Below are 18,624 nucleotides of genomic sequence, written 5' to 3' on the forward strand. Positions count from 1 at the left end.
TCTTATGGGATAGTATCTCAGAATAATCTAGTCTAATTATCTAGCGGACTAACTGGAACTGATTGGGAAATATATAACCCACAACCCCTATGAATGAGTTCATTAAGGAAAATCAATTAGTTTAATTGATTGACCACTTCCCCCTTGCTGCTGTGATCTAATCATGTGTAAAGGGCAAAAGAGTCATCACGTATACACTAGTGTCGTGGCTAACTATTATCTATACAGGTTATCAGGACAAGCTACATAAACATCTCAACAAAAGAAATAGGAGATAGCCTATTTAAGTGAATTTGAAAGTGTTAAAAGACATTTAAACATTAGATAAAACACAGATAGTCGGTTAAGATGACTTTATATCATTTAAAACGTTTTTAATGACACTAATTTAATTGTGTCTGTGTTGACTAAATTCTGCCAGTTTTGAGGATGTACTTTGTGGTACTTTTGTGTTAGTCTGTATTATATTTAAATGTGCCTCTAATTTTGTGTTACTGTACTTAAATTGAGGAGCAGTTACATAACAGACTGTCCAATACAAAAACAACACAAGCTACATTGTCAAGAAAAAAGTAGAATCAACACTTCTGACAATATCATGAACAATTCAAAATATAAGGTTTGATAAAGAAATGATGTACTGGACTACACAATGTAAAGAGGGGTTTCTATTCTTCTTATTCTGGACAGTCAGTGCTTGCAGGGTTAACATGCGGTTATGAAGTTGGTCATCTGTTACATCCCAATACCATTCCACAGTATTGTAGTTAACATCATATTTCAGAGTCCCACAAAACTACAAAATACCTTTTTGAACAAACTTGACAATTTTTTTAAATGAGCAGGTAAAAATTAGAGTATAAATTATATAGTTGGGGCAAAAGTGTCAAATAATGCTTGAAACGTGAAAAATTAGAGACTGATGTTTCTACAAATCACTTTAATACAGATATAAAGTACAACATTTCAGATATTCTGAAATTCTTACATGAGGCAGAAACAGATACAACAGTCACACATAATTAGTTTAAACTCTTCATCATGGTGCATTTGTGGCAGAAGATGCCAACAAGTTTCCCCCCCAAAGAGTGGAAGATAAAGCAGTCTTTATTGTTCTGTGCTGCAGTGCGAAATCCCCCTTTATGAGACTCTAAAGTACCACAAATGTCCACTAGAGGGCAGTCATTGATTGGTCTTTGTTCTTGTATTGCCATTATGCATGACTCACTGTGTCTCTTTAGGCTATTAACCCTAATATTATAGGGCCATTACAGGATGTTTCTATAAAGGGAATTTCAAAGCACTAGAAAATACAAGACCACAGATTTTTGATTGCACATTAAAGCCTTTTGTTTAGAAGAAAGCACTTACTTAAAGTGTTATTAGTAAAGTGTGAGGCAAAATGTATTTGATTTGTCATGGTTATAGCAAAAAAAAGGAATATGATACTGGTGTGAAATATAAAAAAACATAACTGAACTCACTGGGATGCTTCACAAGGCAAAAAATCCACTATAATCTATTAAGAAAACCTGCAATATTATGATATGGAAACATGATATATCTGATTTCATCATCTACAAAACTATAGATACTGCTAATGTAATAGGATTTGTGATGAAAAATGTATTGTAATAATAGGATTTTGTGTGTGTGTGGGAGGGTCAAATGTTTCTAAAATATCAATCATCTGCACATCTTTGTACAGTTTCTATAGTCAGTTTCAGTTTCTACAGTTTATATAGTCTATTTCAGTTGAATAGCACCCTGTATAACCTGCTCAACATCTCTCTTACAGTCTGTAGGTGAGTTATTTTTATGTGAGCCACTTCTCTATGCAGCTCCTGAACACTGTGAAGTTTGAGTGCCACTGAACGTGCTTCACTCCAGAGTGAACGCACACCGACACGTCCCCACGAGCGTCCAGCGTCTTCAGCCCAAATGTATCGTTCCTGTAAAACTTTCAGTGGGAGGAAAGCAGACAAGGACGGGTTATTAAAAAATAGGAGTAGAAAGGATGTATCCTGCTTTTGACAGAGGAAGTAAAAATGAAAAAGGGGTTTCCAGTAAACATAGAAGTGATAAAAATGTACCACAGGTGTAGGGTTCGACAGAGTTTCAATGAAATATATACATTAGTTTGCAACTTACGTCCTGGTTCCTCATTTCTATAATGTTTTCAGTGTTGTTATAGAATCCAAAGTGGCTGTGTAGAAAAGAGGAAACAGTCAATCCAAGTAAAGAGGTCCTGAAACGTCTGCTGCTATTTTAACTAAACAGTTCCCTCAAAGCACATTTTGAAAGCTCTGGTAACTGCTTCATTGTCTCTACCTAAGGCTGATGGCATTATTTACACTGGGGGTGACATTCAAAATCCTATTTTTGTCCCACAATCCAGAGAGGAGAAGATAGATATTGATAAAAGTGTTATGTTTCAGGCTATAAAACACAATTAAATATCAATTAAAGATAAGGTAAGGAGAGAAGCAAATAAAATATGTATCTAAAATAAAGTTATCTGTTAACAAACACCAGTGCGTTCAATTTCTATTTTTTCATCAGTATTGGGTCTACTGTGTATATAATATGTTATTTGCTAGATTGATATAAATATATAAACACAGGTATTGTTTTTTTCTGAAACAAAACCTTAATCTAAGCTTATGTGAATGACATCCTTTTTCTTTACATGATGCTTATCCTTGAAACAATAAATTTATCATTAGAACAGTGTGTATATGAGTTGTAAAACTGTAATGACCTGGACTGCCATGGTGTGATGACGCCATCATCTGGTCCTCCAATCAGCACAAGCTTCTTGATGCGCAGGAAGTTTTCCCTCCATACTGAGGTGGTGAATTGGAGAAATGCATGTTTAGTTTTGTTCTTTTACAGCAAACACATATTTACTGTACAGTGCTGTATAGAGTATGACAGTAATTAATTCCATTACCTTTCATGTTACTGTGAGGTCTTTCTCCATTAATCATCACCAGAAAGCTGTTGCTCTGCAGGAAGCGGGACCTTTGGTGAGGGTCTGTGGAGAAAATATTAACATATATCTGCTGTTGTAACTTTTAGGGGGAGAATTTAAAGGGCCATGTGCATGTGCGTGTTTTCATTCACACACATTTCACAGCCACTGTAGTTTCTCCTTCATGATTTAAAGGGCAGGCTGAAGCAGTGGAGTTGCAATTTACAACTACACCGCTAGAGGCCACTAAATCCTACACACTGGTCCTTTAATATTTTCTGCATTTCCAAACATTAAAGACCTCTTCCTTCATTCAACTGTGGCTGCAAACGTTCTCCAGTTCAATGAGAATTGAACTCATCTGTTAAATCACATGTAAAAAAAAAATCTTGGTATCATATTTGATTCTGGATTGAAGTTTGACAAACTAATTAATCAGGTAGTAAAATCAAGCATCATCATCATACAAACTAACCCTGGATTCATAGGCTGTAGACAAAAACTGCTTCACAGGCACACATGAAAAGTTAGAATTTTGGGGAAAAAGGACATGGGCAGGGAGTAATTAGTAAAGTAATACTACTTTTGAAAACAAACGATTAATCTGTAATAAATTACAATTTGTGAGCCCAACACTGGTTGTGTTCTATATAAATAAAGTTGAGTTGAGTCATTCTCACCATTCCAGTAGTCGCAAATAGACACTTTCTGTCCAAATCTGTTGTAGCAAATACGAAACACTGTCTTCTTCATGCAGTCAGGAAATACCCACTTCAGGTAGTCTGTGTCTGTGGAGTAAAACCATGAAAATACAGCATTTTGCAACTTAGGATATACTAAAAATCTATTCTCATAATTCAACAGCAGTTTTTAAATATCATCAGACATTCCTAAAATGTCATCAATCATTCCCTGGAGGTCAAGGGTTATACAGACATGCATAAAACATAAAATGAAGCTCACTGACCTCCATACTGTCCAGCCTGTGGTGAAGACAGCGAAATGAAGGAGTGGACGTTGTGGTCTGGAAGCGTGGCGAGAAGTGCTCGACAAATTAGACCACCTTAGAAAAAAGGAGAGGACAAAGGGGTCACAACATTTCTCAGACAAGTTTGCATAACTGAACTGTGAGCTACTTGGTTACAAAAAAAAAAGGTACTTATCTCGAAAGAAATGTGGAAGTGGAAGTTGAAGGCCTGTGGTTTGTCCCTCAACTTTAATATGTGTGATGTGTGTGTGTGTGTGTGTGTGTGTGTGTGTGTATTAGAGAGAGAGGGTGTGTGTCTGTTGTTTTACATGTCTATATTTGCATTGTATTGTGCAGCTATGTATGTGTGTTGTATGTCTTTATGAATGAATGTATGCATTTATATATACACGTGTGTGTATGTGTATATATAGATTGAGACCTTGTGAAAGGCAAATAAGACATCATGTCCTCAACCGCGCTGTTTATTGCACTGTTTATATATTCCAACACTCATGGTGATTATTTTGTTAAATTGACCTTCAGGAAACAGACACTCTGTCCCTTTTTGCTCTGTGTGATCTCCTGTTGTCCTTGTAGGCAGCATGTAAAAATTATACAACATCCACGTTTGTGTAAATTATCTCACAGTGAGAATTTAGCTTGGTCTCTGGCAGACTGACTGACGCCTTCAGAAATGACTGTTGAGAGATATACACTCGGTTGTCCGTTTATCAGGTACACCTAGTTAAAACTAATGCAGTCTAATTCAAGAGTCCTACAACAGTTTCATTATATTTTAAGGCTTGTGTATGTATGTTTAAAAGTGCATGCAAGTGTGTGCATACAGTGTTTATGTGAATGGGAGAGAGGACCTTGTGAAAAGCACAGAAGATGGACGCCATCAGGAGCCTTCTGCATGATGGAGTCGACGGCTTTCCCGAAGTCTCTGACCTGCCTCCACAATGGCTTCAGACTGGCCATATTGTCATACAAGTCAATCACCGACACCTCAGTGCCTGGATGTACCTGGGAAGGAAAGTAAAGAAAAAGGAACTGAGTAACAGAGGAGGAACTGATTATCAGAACCACAGTCGTACTGATTCAATTAACAGCCAGCGAACCATAAGCTAGATAACTGATGATGTTAATCACACATACAGAGAAGTTCCTCCAAAACAAAACTGATCTTGAGGAATAGAAAATGAAGGGGGAACAGAAATCCTCACCTTGAAACCACTGGCTGATTTTCACTTCATGAGTTTCTTTGAATAAAATTCTTTAAGGTTCAGAAAAAACAGGTGGACCAAACTTATCATTCATTGCCAAATTATATTATTATCAGTGGTGGAATATAACTAAGTACATTTACTCAAGTACTGTACTTAAGTACAATTTTAAGGTACTTCCGCTTTACTTAAGTATGCCCATTTTACTTTATATTTTTACTCCACCACATTCATTTGATAACTTAAGATACCAGTTACTTTGCAGATTCAGATTATTAATACACAGTATAATTAACGATTAAATTATGATGTAGGTTTATTATAGATTACTGTAAGGTACCCAGTTATCAGTTGAAATTAGCCCCAGATTTGGTACTTTACACATGCACATGATGATAATACTTTTGTACTTTTACTAAAGTAGCATTTTGAAACCAGGACTTTTTACACTGTGGTATCATAACTTTTACTTAAGTAAAAGATCTGAGTACTTCTTCCACCACTGATTTTAATACTGGTTGACTACAAGGAACGATGGACTTCAGAAGTCTCTCCCAGACGCACGTTTTCTTTAGAGAAGTCCTACCTTAGTAATATACATAGACAGTGTTTTGAACTGCTTCGGTCCATCAAAAATGCCATGCACGATGATGACAGGCTTGTATCCGTCAATGCAAACCCCTGTCAGCAGCAGCAGCAGCAGCAGCATCGATACAGGTGCTCCTCGGTTGATCTGCGGGGTCTTCATCTCTACCCGGTCACAGGTGAGACCTCTGGAAGAGCAGAACGCAGGATCGAGAGAAGTGACCACAGAGAGATTTTGCCTCAAGGCGTGTGAGATCTTAAACAGTGCTGATGAGTAATTATCGATCTCTTTCAACTTTTGTTTTGAATTGAAGCACATGTGCCCGCTTCCTTCCTGATCACTGCTACTGCAGATAGTGTGTCGTTTTGTTCTTCTTGTTTAAGATCACATCCGCTTTCAACATTCAGTTATGTATGGTGTATAGCAATGAGTCACCCAGCTAACCCACCCACAACATGAATCTTTATTATAGCAGACATTTAAAATGTGTATTACTCATTGGGTAATTTAACATTTTATTATAATGCTAATAATTCCACTTATAATAACAACAATATTCATTATTTTTAAAATGACTAGGTCTGTTTATTATTATTATGATGATGATGATGATGATGATTATTATTATTATTATTATTATTATTATTGAATTAGGTCCTAGTTCATCTGAATCAGCTTTATCATCCATGTTATGTGTTAGGCCCTACACCCATACAAGGATTTAGGTTTTAACTCCGGCTTTAAGTTGCTCTTTACACAGTTACAAGAACAATTCACAGAAAAAAGGACAATAAAGTTGAACAAAGACAGTTAAAAAAAAAACATAAGCCCATTTGCAAATAGGTGTATATATATAGACTAGATATAAAGCAGCAATGATATATCGGCATATGTGTTTGTAGGCTATTCTTTTTTGTTTAATCTACTTTTTGCATGCGTTTATGATTTCTCAATACTTATGTGGAAATGTTCATATTTAGTGCCACAGAGCCCTTAAAATCATCAATATATTCTAATATTTTCTTCCAGGTTTTCTGTGCAATGTGTGCTGTGTTTTCTGAAGCAAATAATAAACAACTGATTGTTGTAGTTGTTCAGATGGCCGCAGGCGGGAGTGAGCGCTGCAGCGGGGCCTCTGATCTCTTCTTCGGTGGTTTTTATATGACGTGTTTCCGCTCTGACTTCAGCGTGCGTTAAGCTAAGTGAGCAAAACATGTATTGATAATTTCATTTATATGGTGAATTTTTTCTGTTTTTTGTTATGAAAATAAAGCCCCAGATAAATATTCTGATATGACCACGGACGGATGGACCTTACCGGGAACCTGTGAGCTACAACTCAAGTTAACAACTCATTTGTAGCTGAGGTTAGCTGAGTTAGCTCACCAACATCATAACAACAACGTCGTTTGAGCGATTTAATAAGCGGTAAGTGAAGTTTATGAGGGTTTAAAGTAAGAGTCACACTGCAGAATCTTAGTAGAAGAGTTAACCAGTGTAGGGTTGAAATTAAAGATTTAACAACGTACTTAAAGGCGATAAATGAACACAACTTTGTGTCTCAAATAGCAGACTACACAGTTTACCGCCAAAGAATATATATATATATATATATATAGCAACCACGTATGTATAGTGTTGTCGCCTTTTTACTTGCATTGATTTATTGGCCTAATGTTGTGTTTACTACAGTTCTCAGTAGCTTTTAACATGTAAGAGGACACAGGATTCACAGGATGATACCGATACAGACAGGCAGCAAAACAACTATATAAAACAAAATAAATAAAGGCCCTTTTTATATATATATATTTATCTACACGTCAGACTGTTGCTGTGATGTATGTACAGGGTTGTGGTACATGTTTGGTTGCAGCCGGCAGCATCGACGCCTAGAATCCAGATAACCATGTTGTTGTGTTGTGACTGCTCCCTCCGCAGGCACCATGGCCAATCTAGAGCAGTGGGTGAATGACCGTCTCCATGACATCCTCGGGTTGAGTGACAGATATGTGTCCCAATTCATGATCGGCACTGCGCGGAAAGCATCGAGTTCTCAAGACTTTGTGGATCGTCTGGAGCAGACGGGCACGATCGACATCGACCAGAGTGTGATTGCCTTTGCGCATGAGCTCTTTGACAAGGTATGTTTGTCAAATTGTTTTTTATCTGTTGTTAAAACTTAATAACATATTTACACGAATCTTAAATGCCTCAAATAGTACAGTCGTTGCTTGCATTTTCACTATGGGAAGTTTGAATGAAACCTCTAACGCCATTTTACCGCTGTGTGTTGTAGATTCCTCGTAAGCAGGTTGTTGAGAAACCGTCCCGGGCGATGGAGCGGGAAGCCATTGAAATGGACCGGAGGAATCGGACGTACACGTTACTGGACGACAGCGAGAGTGATGGAGACTCTGTGAGGGAGAAGCAGAAAGGGAAAAAGAAAAGCAAAGACAAAGACAGAGGAAACAAGAGGAAGCACATCAGACAGAAGAAAGAGAGCGAGTCGTCGAGTGAGGATGAAGCAGCTAAAAGGTTTTCTAAAAGGATATTTACATTACAGTACATTTTTTATTTGGTTTGCTAGTTCCACTTTTGGTACTTCTAATACTTTGGTGCTTGATTGATTCAGACAGCGGTTGGGAGAAAGAGAGATAGTTATAGATAGATAGATAAAGATAGAGAGAAGAGCTGAACCATTCAGAACCTTTTAATTGGTGATAAAAAGTATGAATTTGTACTTGAATGTTGTACATAAGCTGCGGTTTGATGCATTTTTATTCTAACATCAGTGGAAATTCAGGCAACAAGGACCACAAGTCTGCCAAGGAAGAAGAGGAGGAAGAGGAAGAGTGGGAGAAGGAAGAGCGAGAGCGACAGCAAGACATTGAAGAGAGAGATGCGTTTGCAGAGCGGGTGAAGCAGAAAGACAAAGACAAAACGCGCAACATAACAGAGCGGACGGACAAAAAGGTGGGAGACGAGGGGAATCACAACACAGCTCATGCACTCTTTCAAAGATGACCCACACACTATGACATGCAGCTAAACACCTTCACCTTTTTGTTGGTTTGTTTTGTTTCTTCAGGCTTATGAGGAAGCTCAGAAGAGGCTGAAGATGGCTGAAGACAGTCAGAAGAATATGGTGGGGGCTCCAAGTTTTTTGTTTGTGCTGAAATAAAGTATATTATGTTCACGAACAGAATATCTTGTCACTATCAGACTTCTTAAGAACCATACCCCTGGTCTTCCTCTTTCTCCCTCTAGTTGCCAGAGTTGAGGAAGCGCTCTCGCTGGGACTATCTAAAGAAGAGAGAGTCAGAGAAGCTGGAGGACCTGGAGGCAGAGATCAATGACGACGAGTACCTTTTCGCTACAGACGAGCTGACTCAGAGGGAGAAAAAGGAGTTGGAATACAAACGCACCCTTCGGGACCTAGCTAAGGATTACAAAAAGGCTGGTGCTAGGGAACAGGAGGAAAGGAAGAACAGATACTATATGCCAGAAGAGAAGAGAAGCAAGGTAGGAACGAGGGATGTCACATACTGACACAGTGTACAGAGACAGTCACGTAATGGTGCGCATAGATTCAATTGTACAACTCTTTCCCTCCCTCTCTCTCCGCGCTGACCAGGAGCTGCCCCAGAGGGACCTGGAGCTGGAGGAAACTCCCATGGAACTGGGAGGAGAGCAGGGTCGCTGGGAGGAGGAGAGGCTGAAGACAGCATCCCTCAGCTTCGGGGCCAAGAGGGAGCGAGAGCAAGGGATGAGGCATGAGCAGGAGAAGTACCAGCTGCTCCTGGAGGAAGATGAGATGATCGACTTTGTCAGCACTGCTATTACCATGAAGGGAACCCGGGCGGAAAAGGTGGGATTCGTTTGCTACTTTCTACTACTTCATGACTATTTGTGTCTCACTTTGCATCTCACCTTTTGTTGAGTGTAATCTAGTGTGTTTCTTCGACTGTGTTCAGGATCAGGACGCCCCGGCTGTGTCCCAGGCGGAGCTGAACAAACAGTCCATGCAGGAGGTCCGGCGAAGCCTGCCCATCTTCCCCTACAGGGAGGACCTACTAGCTGCCATCAACGAGCACCAGATCCTGGTCATTGAGGGGGAGACGGGCTCTGGAAAGACCACCCAGATCCCACAGTACCTCTTGGAAGATGTAAGTGCAGAATCTAATAATATATACAGATATTAAACATATAATGCTCGCTTATAGAGCCATGACCAGTATACACATCAGGAGTCCACCGGAAAACAACAGAATTTGCTGCAAGAGAGCAAGACTGCATACTAATGAGGAAAAGTAAAGGTTAAAAAATAATCCAAGTCAACAGCATTATAGCTTTCTGCGTAATTTCTGCCCCCCCGACACTCCTTTTCTCATCATCTTTACTTTACAGTTGTTAATTTTAATCATTGGTTGACAAATTTTTAACCACAAAATCAGTGAAACTTAAAGTCAGCACATGAAACTGATTCATATAATACTTACAGACACAAAGGTAATACGATGCGATAGGAAAAGTACACCATTTTGTGAAATATACTTATTTGCTTTCTTGCGGAGGGTCAGATGAGAAAACTGATAGGACTCTGAATATGAAACTGTACCCAGGTCAGTCTCGCCTACTAATTGTCTGGGGACTTCTAAACGCTAAGTAGTTTCTTAAACGGTGGCGAGATTATATAAAGGACTGAGTAACCAGGACATGGAGCCTCTGGAAAGACTTTTACCTGTTGAATCTTTATAATCTAACTTTTCAACATTAAGAATAAATTCAATTTGTTCCCACTCTGTGAGGGTGGCGACAGCGCTCTCAAAACCTCTAACTAAACTAAAATAATCTGCACGACAAGATGACACTAGTAGTAAAAAATGAATCTACTCTTCAACCTGTTGTTTATCTCTTAGGGCTACACTAATGGAGGCATGAAGATCGGATGTACACAGCCTCGCAGAGTGGCAGCCATGTCAGTGGCCGCCAGAGTGGCACAGGAAATGAGCGTGAAGCTTGGGAATGAGGTGAGCATGGCACATTATATAAAACGCTGAACCCATTTAACTTTCATTTCATTACAGACACAATTTTATTAATGCTGAAAATGCATTAAGATCTGTACAGCAGTGAATTCTGTATCATATTTTATCATGATTTTGTGCTCTTGTCTAATATTTAACATCTTTTTGTTGACTGTTTCTTAAAACAATTTAAAGGGGTTCAACATTCTGTTCATATTAACTTTATTACTTCATTCAGGTGGGTTACAGTATTCGTTTTGAGGACTGCACGTCAGAGAGAACAGTGCTCAAGTACATGACAGACGGCATGCTGCTCCGAGAGTTTCTCACCGAGCCCGACCTGGCCAGCTACAGGTAATGCAAAGAAGTAAAATCACCAACTGGTTCTCACAGGGAGTTGCACTTTAACCTGTTCAAATAGAGTTACTATGCAGTAAATACACAGGTGTAATAATTTGTTTGTTCATCCCAATTCCTTATGTCAACATGTCATTTGTTGCCCGTAAACTTCCCACAGTTCCTTTCTGCAGTTTCACATTTTAAATGAATATGTCCATGTAGCTGTATGTAATTCTGTTTATGTATTTGCTCTATGATCCCCTCTCCCCACACTCTGTGTCCCCCCCCCCAGTGTGATCATCATAGATGAGGCCCACGAGCGAACGCTCCACACAGACATCCTGTTTGGTCTGATTAAGGACATTGCCAGGTTTAGGTCAGACCTGAAGGTGCTGGTGGCCAGCGCCACTCTGGACACGGAGCGCTTCTCCTGCTTCTTTGACGAGGCACCTGTCTTCAGGATTCCAGGCAGGAGGTTCCCCGTCGATATCTTCTACACTAAAGTAGGAACACAATACAGTACACATTACATTTTTTAAATAATGACAATTCTTCGGTTTATGGATTGATGGAAAAAGAACAGCAATACAGTAACCAAGAAGAAGAAAACATTACTCCCGAACTACTTCATCTGTTTTGTCACTCATTTTTGGACATTTGGATATTTACAAGAATGGAATTAAACCCATTATAATAAAATCTGGTTGGTTGTGAGTACCGTACCATCATCCAATCAACAAATAATTGGGTTAGTCCCCCTTTTCCTCCATATGTATTTGAAGCAAAAAGTAAATGTGTTGCAAATAATGGATCTGTAAAGTTCTCTGAGTCAATAAAAGTCTATGGAAACCCCCCTGCCAGTAAAAATCTAACTGTTAATGTATTTATCTATATGTTGTGTTGTCAAGGCTCCAGAGGCAGACTACCTGGAAGCTTGTGTGGTGTCAGTGCTACAGATCCATGTCACCCAGGCTCCTGGAGACGTTCTGGTTTTCCTCACTGGACAGGTATTGTTTATATCAAGCATGGAGTTTTCAATATAGTTCAACGGTTTGTGTATTGTGTCTGTAATAAGTGCATCTTAAATATGATATAAATAAAATAAATAAAATTTTCAGGAAGATGGAAATAAAAAACACATGGACAACAAAGCTGGACAAAACATAGGCAAACCTAACATAAAAAGCAACAATGAACAACAAGATACAGTGTTTATATACAGATCATATTGTTTCTAAATGTTTTTTCCTTGCTCTGGGACCAAATGAACCAAACTACTGTGTTGGCTGACTCTCTAACCTATTTACCTGTGTGTATCTTGCAGGAGGAGATTGAAGCCTGTTGCGAGATGCTCCAGGAGAGATGCAGGCGCCTTGGGTCTAAGATAGCAGAGCTGCTGGTCCTTCCTATCTACGCCAACCTGCCATCAGACATGCAGGCAAAGATCTTCAATCCCACGCCACCTGGAGCCCGTAAGGTGAGACAATGTCTTATTTCCGCGCAGCATACTTGGGGAAAACTGTCATTGTGTCCTAATACAATTGCCCTGGATGTAGTAGGTCACTGTGGGATTAGTATTTCAACTTGGCATACACAAAATGATCGGCAGACTATGACAACAAGTTTATTTCTTTGAGGCTTATAAATGAAGACAATAGCTCTCTGCTATCTGTTTACTGTATCACTTGTATTAAGCGAAAGCCTTCTCCTATTGACCCATATTAAATGTCCATGCTATTGTTCACCAATAGAGGCTGCTGTAGCACAATGATAATGATTGCTAAAGAGACTTTTTTTTAAACACATTTAGACAGATGAAATCCTTGCTTTGATGTTTTTATCACGTCTTTGTTTAACAGCTGTATTTAATCCTCATTCCGCATTGCTTGAGCAGTGATTGCTCACTTTATCTCTTGGTACTGTGTGTTCTCGCCCTATCAATCCTAGGTGGTGGTGGCTACCAATATAGCAGAAACCTCACTGACCATAGATGGCATCATCTACGTCATTGACCCAGGCTTCTGCAAACAGAAGAGTTACAATGCCCGCACTGGCATGGAGTCACTCATTGTCACGCCCTGCTCACGGGTAACTGTTCACTGTTTTTTCTTAATGTTTAAGTGAAGTAAAGGTAAATTTTATCCAGGAGTGTAGTGAACACTCATGTTTTGAAAACCCCCAAATCTACCCACTCAGTTGCGATAAATTGTGATAAGCTATGATATTGTATAAAGGTCCAAGTGCTGTGTTTTTTTTTTGTCCATTCGATGGGGCTGTTAGTATTAAACTGTGTGTGTGTGCATTGTAAGTTTTTGTTTTAGTTCCTAACCATTTTGCCAACTCTTGCTTTCTGTCTGTTTCACTCTTAGGCTTCGGCCAACCAGAGAGCAGGCCGTGCAGGCAGAGTGGCTGCTGGGAAGTGTTTCAGGCTTTACACAGCCTGGGCATTTAAACATGAGATGGAGGAAACAACAGTGCCTGAGATTCAGAGGACCAACTTGGGAAATGTAGTCCTGCTGCTGAAGAGTTTAGGTGAGTGAAGGAAGCACTCTCGGGTTGGACACAATGACTGTTAAACGGATGTCATTAAGTTGGAGCAGATTAGATCTCCATTTGGTGGCTGTGATCGTGCAATAAGCTAATACTTTTTGCCCGCAGGCATCAATGACCTCATTCACTTTGACTTCATGGACCCACCTCCTCATGAGACTCTGGTCTTAGCGCTGGAGCAGCTGTACGCCCTGGGAGCACTCAACCACCTGGGAGAGCTCACTAAGGTACAAACGTCTTTATCTTGGTTGGTCAAACCTGAAATTACGCTTACAGTATAGAGGCTATAATCGATTTTTATAGAGTGAAGGATGTTGCTGTGATGAACCTACAGAGAATTATCACCTGAGTCTGTAGCCCCCCCTCTGCTTTTCTATTGTGAGTTGTCAGCATTGTTCAGATGTCTGACTGCAACTTACTGTTTTGGTTCACTCTCAGCAGTCAGCTTATTTTCATATAAATAGATCTGTTTTTCACTTCATTGATCAGTATGGTTTTGCTGTACAAAAGTGCTTTTGATGTTTGTTTCTTTTCAGTGTAAAAGATCATTTTGGCTACACCAAGTGATGTATTGGTGGTTTTCAGCAACGTTTTTGCAGAATATAGAAGAACCTGTGTAAAATATTATAGCCACCATGATTGTAAAAACCTACAAATTTCAAACTTAAGCAAAATAGAAAAAGCAAACAGACACCACAGTCCCATCCACTGACTTTTGATCTCTGAAGAGTAGAGTGCAGAAACATCAGGGCAGTTAGCGTTTCAAATATGCATTTAAAAGAGAATCTAGGATAATGGTAATAATGATCATAATAATGGCTAGCAATGCGTTTATAAATAAATAAACAGACAAGCATTATTAATCACTGTTGATAACAGAATAATGGGCAGATTATTTTATCTATCTATAAAATATGAGAAAATGGTCAAATGTTATAATCTTCCACAGGCCAAAGGTCTTCAAATCTCCTGTTTTGTCCAAACAGTCCAAAAGATATTCATCGTTCAATTTCTGTTGTTTGGAGTTTTGCTTAAAAATCACTATTATTAAAATGTAAATTAAATGTAATAGTGGATATATAGTAAAGATATAAATGTTAAGGTAAAATCTTTACATTTCACCCAATGGATTAAGGTTTGAGCTTTTAGAATAACTGCGGAGTCTCCACAGTCCTTGTTTAAAACAACTTTCTCACAGAAAACAGATGCATAACCTTTCCCTTTGACATGTATTATCTTCACTCTGATCAGCTGCATATTTGCATGACACACTGTACATACCTGATGCTTGTGGTGTTCTGTCGTGGCTTCCTTGATCCAAAGTGCTGATTAATGCTAGAGATTACTCATTGTGTTAACAATGTAAAACTTTTGATATAATATAAATATTTTTCAGGTGGGTTTGGCTGTCTACATTATTGGTAACTACTGTAGTGCAGGTTATTGTTTATTAAATGAATGAATTAAGTGTTTCATTGTTTAAAACGTCTTGAACTCTTTGTTCTTGTTTGTCGTCGTTCAGCTGGGTCGCAGGATGGCTGAGCTACCAGTGGACCCCATGCTGAGCAAGATGATCCTGGCCTCCGAGCAGTAAGTCTTCAGTCTGATATTAGCATAAGCTTTCACTATATGTTTATTTGACGGGACCCATTTAGGAATGTGCCTATACTGATACCAGTATTGGGTATGGGCTCCGATACTGCACCTGATACCGCTTTACAACGTTGATGACCTCTACCTGCCTAAATACTGTAAGAAGCGTAAGATGTATTGAATCAGTGAGTCACATTGCTTTTCTTACGTACCAAACTTTTCCAGGCTTGTGTTTATGTTACTGGTGTTTGGGATCATATCCGTTACTCCAGGAATTAAGCTATTTATATTCAGGCTGTCCAATAAGCTCCGCCTTTACCAGTAACAGTAAAAACTGCGTGGAAGAACTGCAAGGTTTCGTGAAGGATTTGTATTGCCAGGTTATAGAAAATATATATATTTTTTATTTTATTATATTTTTTATTATTTATTTTTATTGCCTTTAATCGATAGTGACAGGAGAGGCGGGGAAGAGTGAGAGAGGGGATGACATGCGTGTCAAAGGGCCAGAGGTCGAAGTCGAACTTACTGCCACTGCAGCAAGGACTCAAATGGGTTTGAACATCAATTCTTCAAACAGGAGAAGATGGATAATGTGTCTCTAACATAAAAGGAGATCCATGAAGTTAAACCTAACTGGGCAAATGAGATTTGGAGTTAACCAACGAAGAAAAAGTCTATTTGTGTGATCTGAGCTGGTATACGGCGTATTTGTATTGACATGGGTCAGTGCAGTGTTTTGGAAGAAGAAAGTTGAATCTGCTGGGAGAAGTAGAAAATGAATACCATTTTGGTTTTGTTTTACTTCTCTTTGTATTGTAAACTTAAATCCTTTGTTTAATGATAGAAAGGATACAGGTGAGAAAGATTATTTAGTGAACACGTGAGAGTTCAGGAAGGAAACCTTAAATAAGAGGTGGATGATTTATATATTTTGTTGCTTTCTTTTCTCTCTTCCAGGTACAAGTGTTCGGAAGAAGTGTTGACAATAGCGGCCATGCTGTCGGTAAACAACTCAATTTTTTACCGGCCCAAAGACAAGGTGGTGCACGCCGACAACGCCAGGATGAACTTTGTGGTGCCCGGGGGAGACCACCTGGTGCTGCTTAACGTCTACACACAGGTATAAACACAGCAATATGTAGGCACAACTGTTAATGCAGTTAAATCCAGTACACCTGAAAGAAAACCTGTTTGTGAAGACTGTGATGTTTAAATGTGTCAGAGAGGTTTTCTTTGAGCTTTATATAAATCTTTGAGGACATAGTGTTGGTGTTATACTGCATTTTATTAAAAGGTGTTTCTGATGTGTTGTACCTGGACATAAGGTGGACAGAATATTACAGTTGAATCAACCCCTCCTACACAGTCTAAATACAGCAAATACAGCAAAATATACAGGTTTTCTGTTACCAGGTATGCAAATATTTGGTGAATGCATGTTTTCAACTGTGTTCTTGTTTTTTTTAAACTAGTTTAGACCTGCTCAACAGTAATCGGCTACAACATCTAAACAGTAACAACTGTAACAAGATACCAGTAAAAGGACAGGATGTATATTCAAATTAATTCTATGAATAATTACTTGAAAAGAAAATTTACTTTGCTGCACTGCTCCTTCTTATATGAACATATTAAATATTTAGTATTTTTTCCCAGTTATACACTGACGAAACCTTTTTATGACGAAACCTCAGATTTATCATGCAACCCCTTGTGTGGTCCAGACCCACAGGTTGAAGATCATAATATGGCCTGTAAAAACTCATTGGCCTTGAGATATGCCTGTGTTAACTGCAGTCATGATGTCTTTCTCTTCCAGTGGTTGGAGAGCGGCTACTCCACACAGTGGTGCTATGAGAACTTCATCCAGTTCCGCTCCATGAGAAGAGCCCGGGATGTCAGGGACCAGCTGGAGGGTCTGATGGATCGTATTGAGGTGGAGGTGGTCAGCTCCCAGGGAGACAGCTTGCCCATTCGCAAGGTCAGTGATACTGTTCCTGAATTTACTAGTCTATGTTTGTGGCATGTTGCCTAGATATAACTGTTGGGCTGTAACTGTCAAATAATAATAAATAAGGTTCCTGGCTATTTTTCTGGAACTTCAACATGGGTCATATCCATCACTGCCAGTCGGAGCTCGAGCCAATAAATACCCGTGACTACAGCAGAGTCATTTGACCTAGGAAGACAAAAGCCAGATGATAGTGGGTGTTACATTGTGTGTACAGTGTAGGTACGGTGTAGCCTCGTACCCCCGTAGCCTACGCTGCAGCCTGACGCGCACCTCCCCAGAAATTTAACTACACGTGACGCAGACAACAACTGTGATTGGTCCACTTGATGTGTGTGCATTGTCTGAGAATGGGAGTCGACTCCTGCTAAACCCAGATGAGTAAATAATGCTGTTTGAGAAACCCTCTTCAAACATGCACACACATTCTCAGACAAGCGTGTCCTCACATATAGAGGAGAGACGAGGGAGACTTTCAGTTTAATTTGATTTTTGAGTTTCATCCTGTAGCCGGCGTGTCTCTAAAGGGAGGTGAAAGGTTACGCTGATATAGCCCCGGGTTTCTGCTCAAGAACACTTTAGGCAAGTCGATGCTTTCTGTCATGAGAGAGTTATATATAGTTTTGCAAATTGAAAAGGCAAAAAGGAAACATGTAAATCCTCACTGGACAGAAGCTGTGTGAATAGCCCTCTTATATCAGGGTCTGTGTGTGTTGTGAGCGCACACCTAAGCCACTTGAGATAAGCAAGGGCGTTTGTTTTATTAGTTGGGTTACACCTTCTTTCATCATATGCTGCCTTTGCCTGTGTCAAACATCCTGCAGCCAAATAGGCAAAAAGCAATCCCATAACTTATTATGTTATTATGAATTAAAAGTTAATAATAAAACGGATATTATTTAGAGCTGATATAAGGAAAACTGGCTTAGATGAAAGATGAAAGATGAGGACAAATCAAATCAAATAACTAAAAAGACAAATGGAGAATATCTTGAATGACTCATTGGAAAATAAAACTGGGATTTACAAAACAAACCTTTTATAAATCAGGCCCAGAAGCAGCAACAAGACAGCTCAGGGCACAATACATTATAAATTCACTACACAAGATCAAAGACAGTTTAAATTTCATAGATTCATAGAATCTTAATTTATTATGAAACCTTATACTCATTCGACAGATTGTTAATAAAGAAAATATTAAACAATACTTGTTATTGTTATTGTTAGAGCTTCCCTCCACGGGAACAGTACTAACGATGAATTAACCGACCCATCTCAAAAAATTAATCAGATATAGAAATTAGTAAATTGCAAACAATCAAAGCCTCTGGGAGTGACC

At 39.1% G+C, this 18,624-nt stretch overlaps 2 protein-coding genes across 2 annotated transcripts in view; one reads left to right on the top strand and one right to left on the bottom strand.

Moving 5' to 3' along the window:
• Nucleotides 1-923: 923 nt before the first annotated feature.
• LOC118335853 (lysosomal thioesterase PPT2-like) lies at nucleotides 924-6,118 on the bottom strand. Its single transcript, XM_035672325.1, has 8 exons — nucleotides 5,757-6,118; nucleotides 4,817-4,970; nucleotides 3,942-4,037; nucleotides 3,655-3,762; nucleotides 2,954-3,037; nucleotides 2,762-2,846; nucleotides 2,152-2,206; nucleotides 924-1,960 (listed from the first exon to the last, which is right to left on the bottom strand). The coding sequence occupies exons 1-8, from the start codon at nucleotides 6,072-6,074 to the stop codon at nucleotides 1,817-1,819; spliced, it is 1,044 nt and encodes a 347-aa protein (XP_035528218.1). The 5' UTR covers nucleotides 6,075-6,118; the 3' UTR covers nucleotides 924-1,816.
• Nucleotides 6,119-6,923: 805 nt separating this feature from the next.
• dhx16 (DEAH (Asp-Glu-Ala-His) box polypeptide 16) overlaps nucleotides 6,924-18,624 on the top strand; it is a 14,000-nt gene continuing 2,299 nt past the window's right edge. The window contains exons 1-19 of the mRNA XM_035672768.1: nucleotides 6,924-7,184; nucleotides 7,698-7,900; nucleotides 8,056-8,294; nucleotides 8,552-8,732; nucleotides 8,848-8,904; nucleotides 9,027-9,281; nucleotides 9,394-9,627; nucleotides 9,734-9,925; nucleotides 10,679-10,789; nucleotides 11,025-11,140; nucleotides 11,418-11,628; nucleotides 12,034-12,132; nucleotides 12,450-12,602; nucleotides 13,073-13,213; nucleotides 13,495-13,657; nucleotides 13,784-13,902; nucleotides 15,198-15,265; nucleotides 16,229-16,391; nucleotides 17,091-17,252. Coding sequence (XP_035528661.1) covers nucleotides 7,703-7,900; nucleotides 8,056-8,294; nucleotides 8,552-8,732; nucleotides 8,848-8,904; nucleotides 9,027-9,281; nucleotides 9,394-9,627; nucleotides 9,734-9,925; nucleotides 10,679-10,789; nucleotides 11,025-11,140; nucleotides 11,418-11,628; nucleotides 12,034-12,132; nucleotides 12,450-12,602; nucleotides 13,073-13,213; nucleotides 13,495-13,657; nucleotides 13,784-13,902; nucleotides 15,198-15,265; nucleotides 16,229-16,391; nucleotides 17,091-17,252 — 2,862 coding nt within the window. The 5' untranslated portion in view covers nucleotides 6,924-7,184; nucleotides 7,698-7,702. The remainder of the gene's footprint in view (nucleotides 7,185-7,697; nucleotides 7,901-8,055; nucleotides 8,295-8,551; nucleotides 8,733-8,847; nucleotides 8,905-9,026; nucleotides 9,282-9,393; nucleotides 9,628-9,733; nucleotides 9,926-10,678; nucleotides 10,790-11,024; nucleotides 11,141-11,417; nucleotides 11,629-12,033; nucleotides 12,133-12,449; nucleotides 12,603-13,072; nucleotides 13,214-13,494; nucleotides 13,658-13,783; nucleotides 13,903-15,197; nucleotides 15,266-16,228; nucleotides 16,392-17,090; nucleotides 17,253-18,624) is intronic.

Source organism: Morone saxatilis, unplaced genomic scaffold (assembly GCF_004916995.1).
Source record: "Morone saxatilis isolate NCDOM2014 unplaced genomic scaffold, NCSU_SB_2.0 Contig24, whole genome shotgun sequence".
In the NCBI taxonomy this organism is placed as follows: domain Eukaryota; kingdom Metazoa; phylum Chordata; class Actinopteri; family Moronidae; genus Morone; species Morone saxatilis.

Bases quoted from the DNA above. Each gene is read 5' to 3' on its own strand.
- LOC118335853 (XM_035672325.1), bottom strand. From the start codon at position 6,074: ATGTGCTTCAATTCAAAACAAAAGTTGAAAGAGATCGATAATTACTCA. The intron at 4,971-5,756 runs GTAGGACTTCTC...TTTCCTTCCCAG, and splicing joins TGTCTATGTATATTACTAAG to GTACATCCAGGCACTGAGGT. The intron at 2,847-2,953 runs GTAATGGAATTA...TCACCACCTCAG, and splicing joins ACCTCACAGTAACATGAAAG to TATGGAGGGAAAACTTCCTG.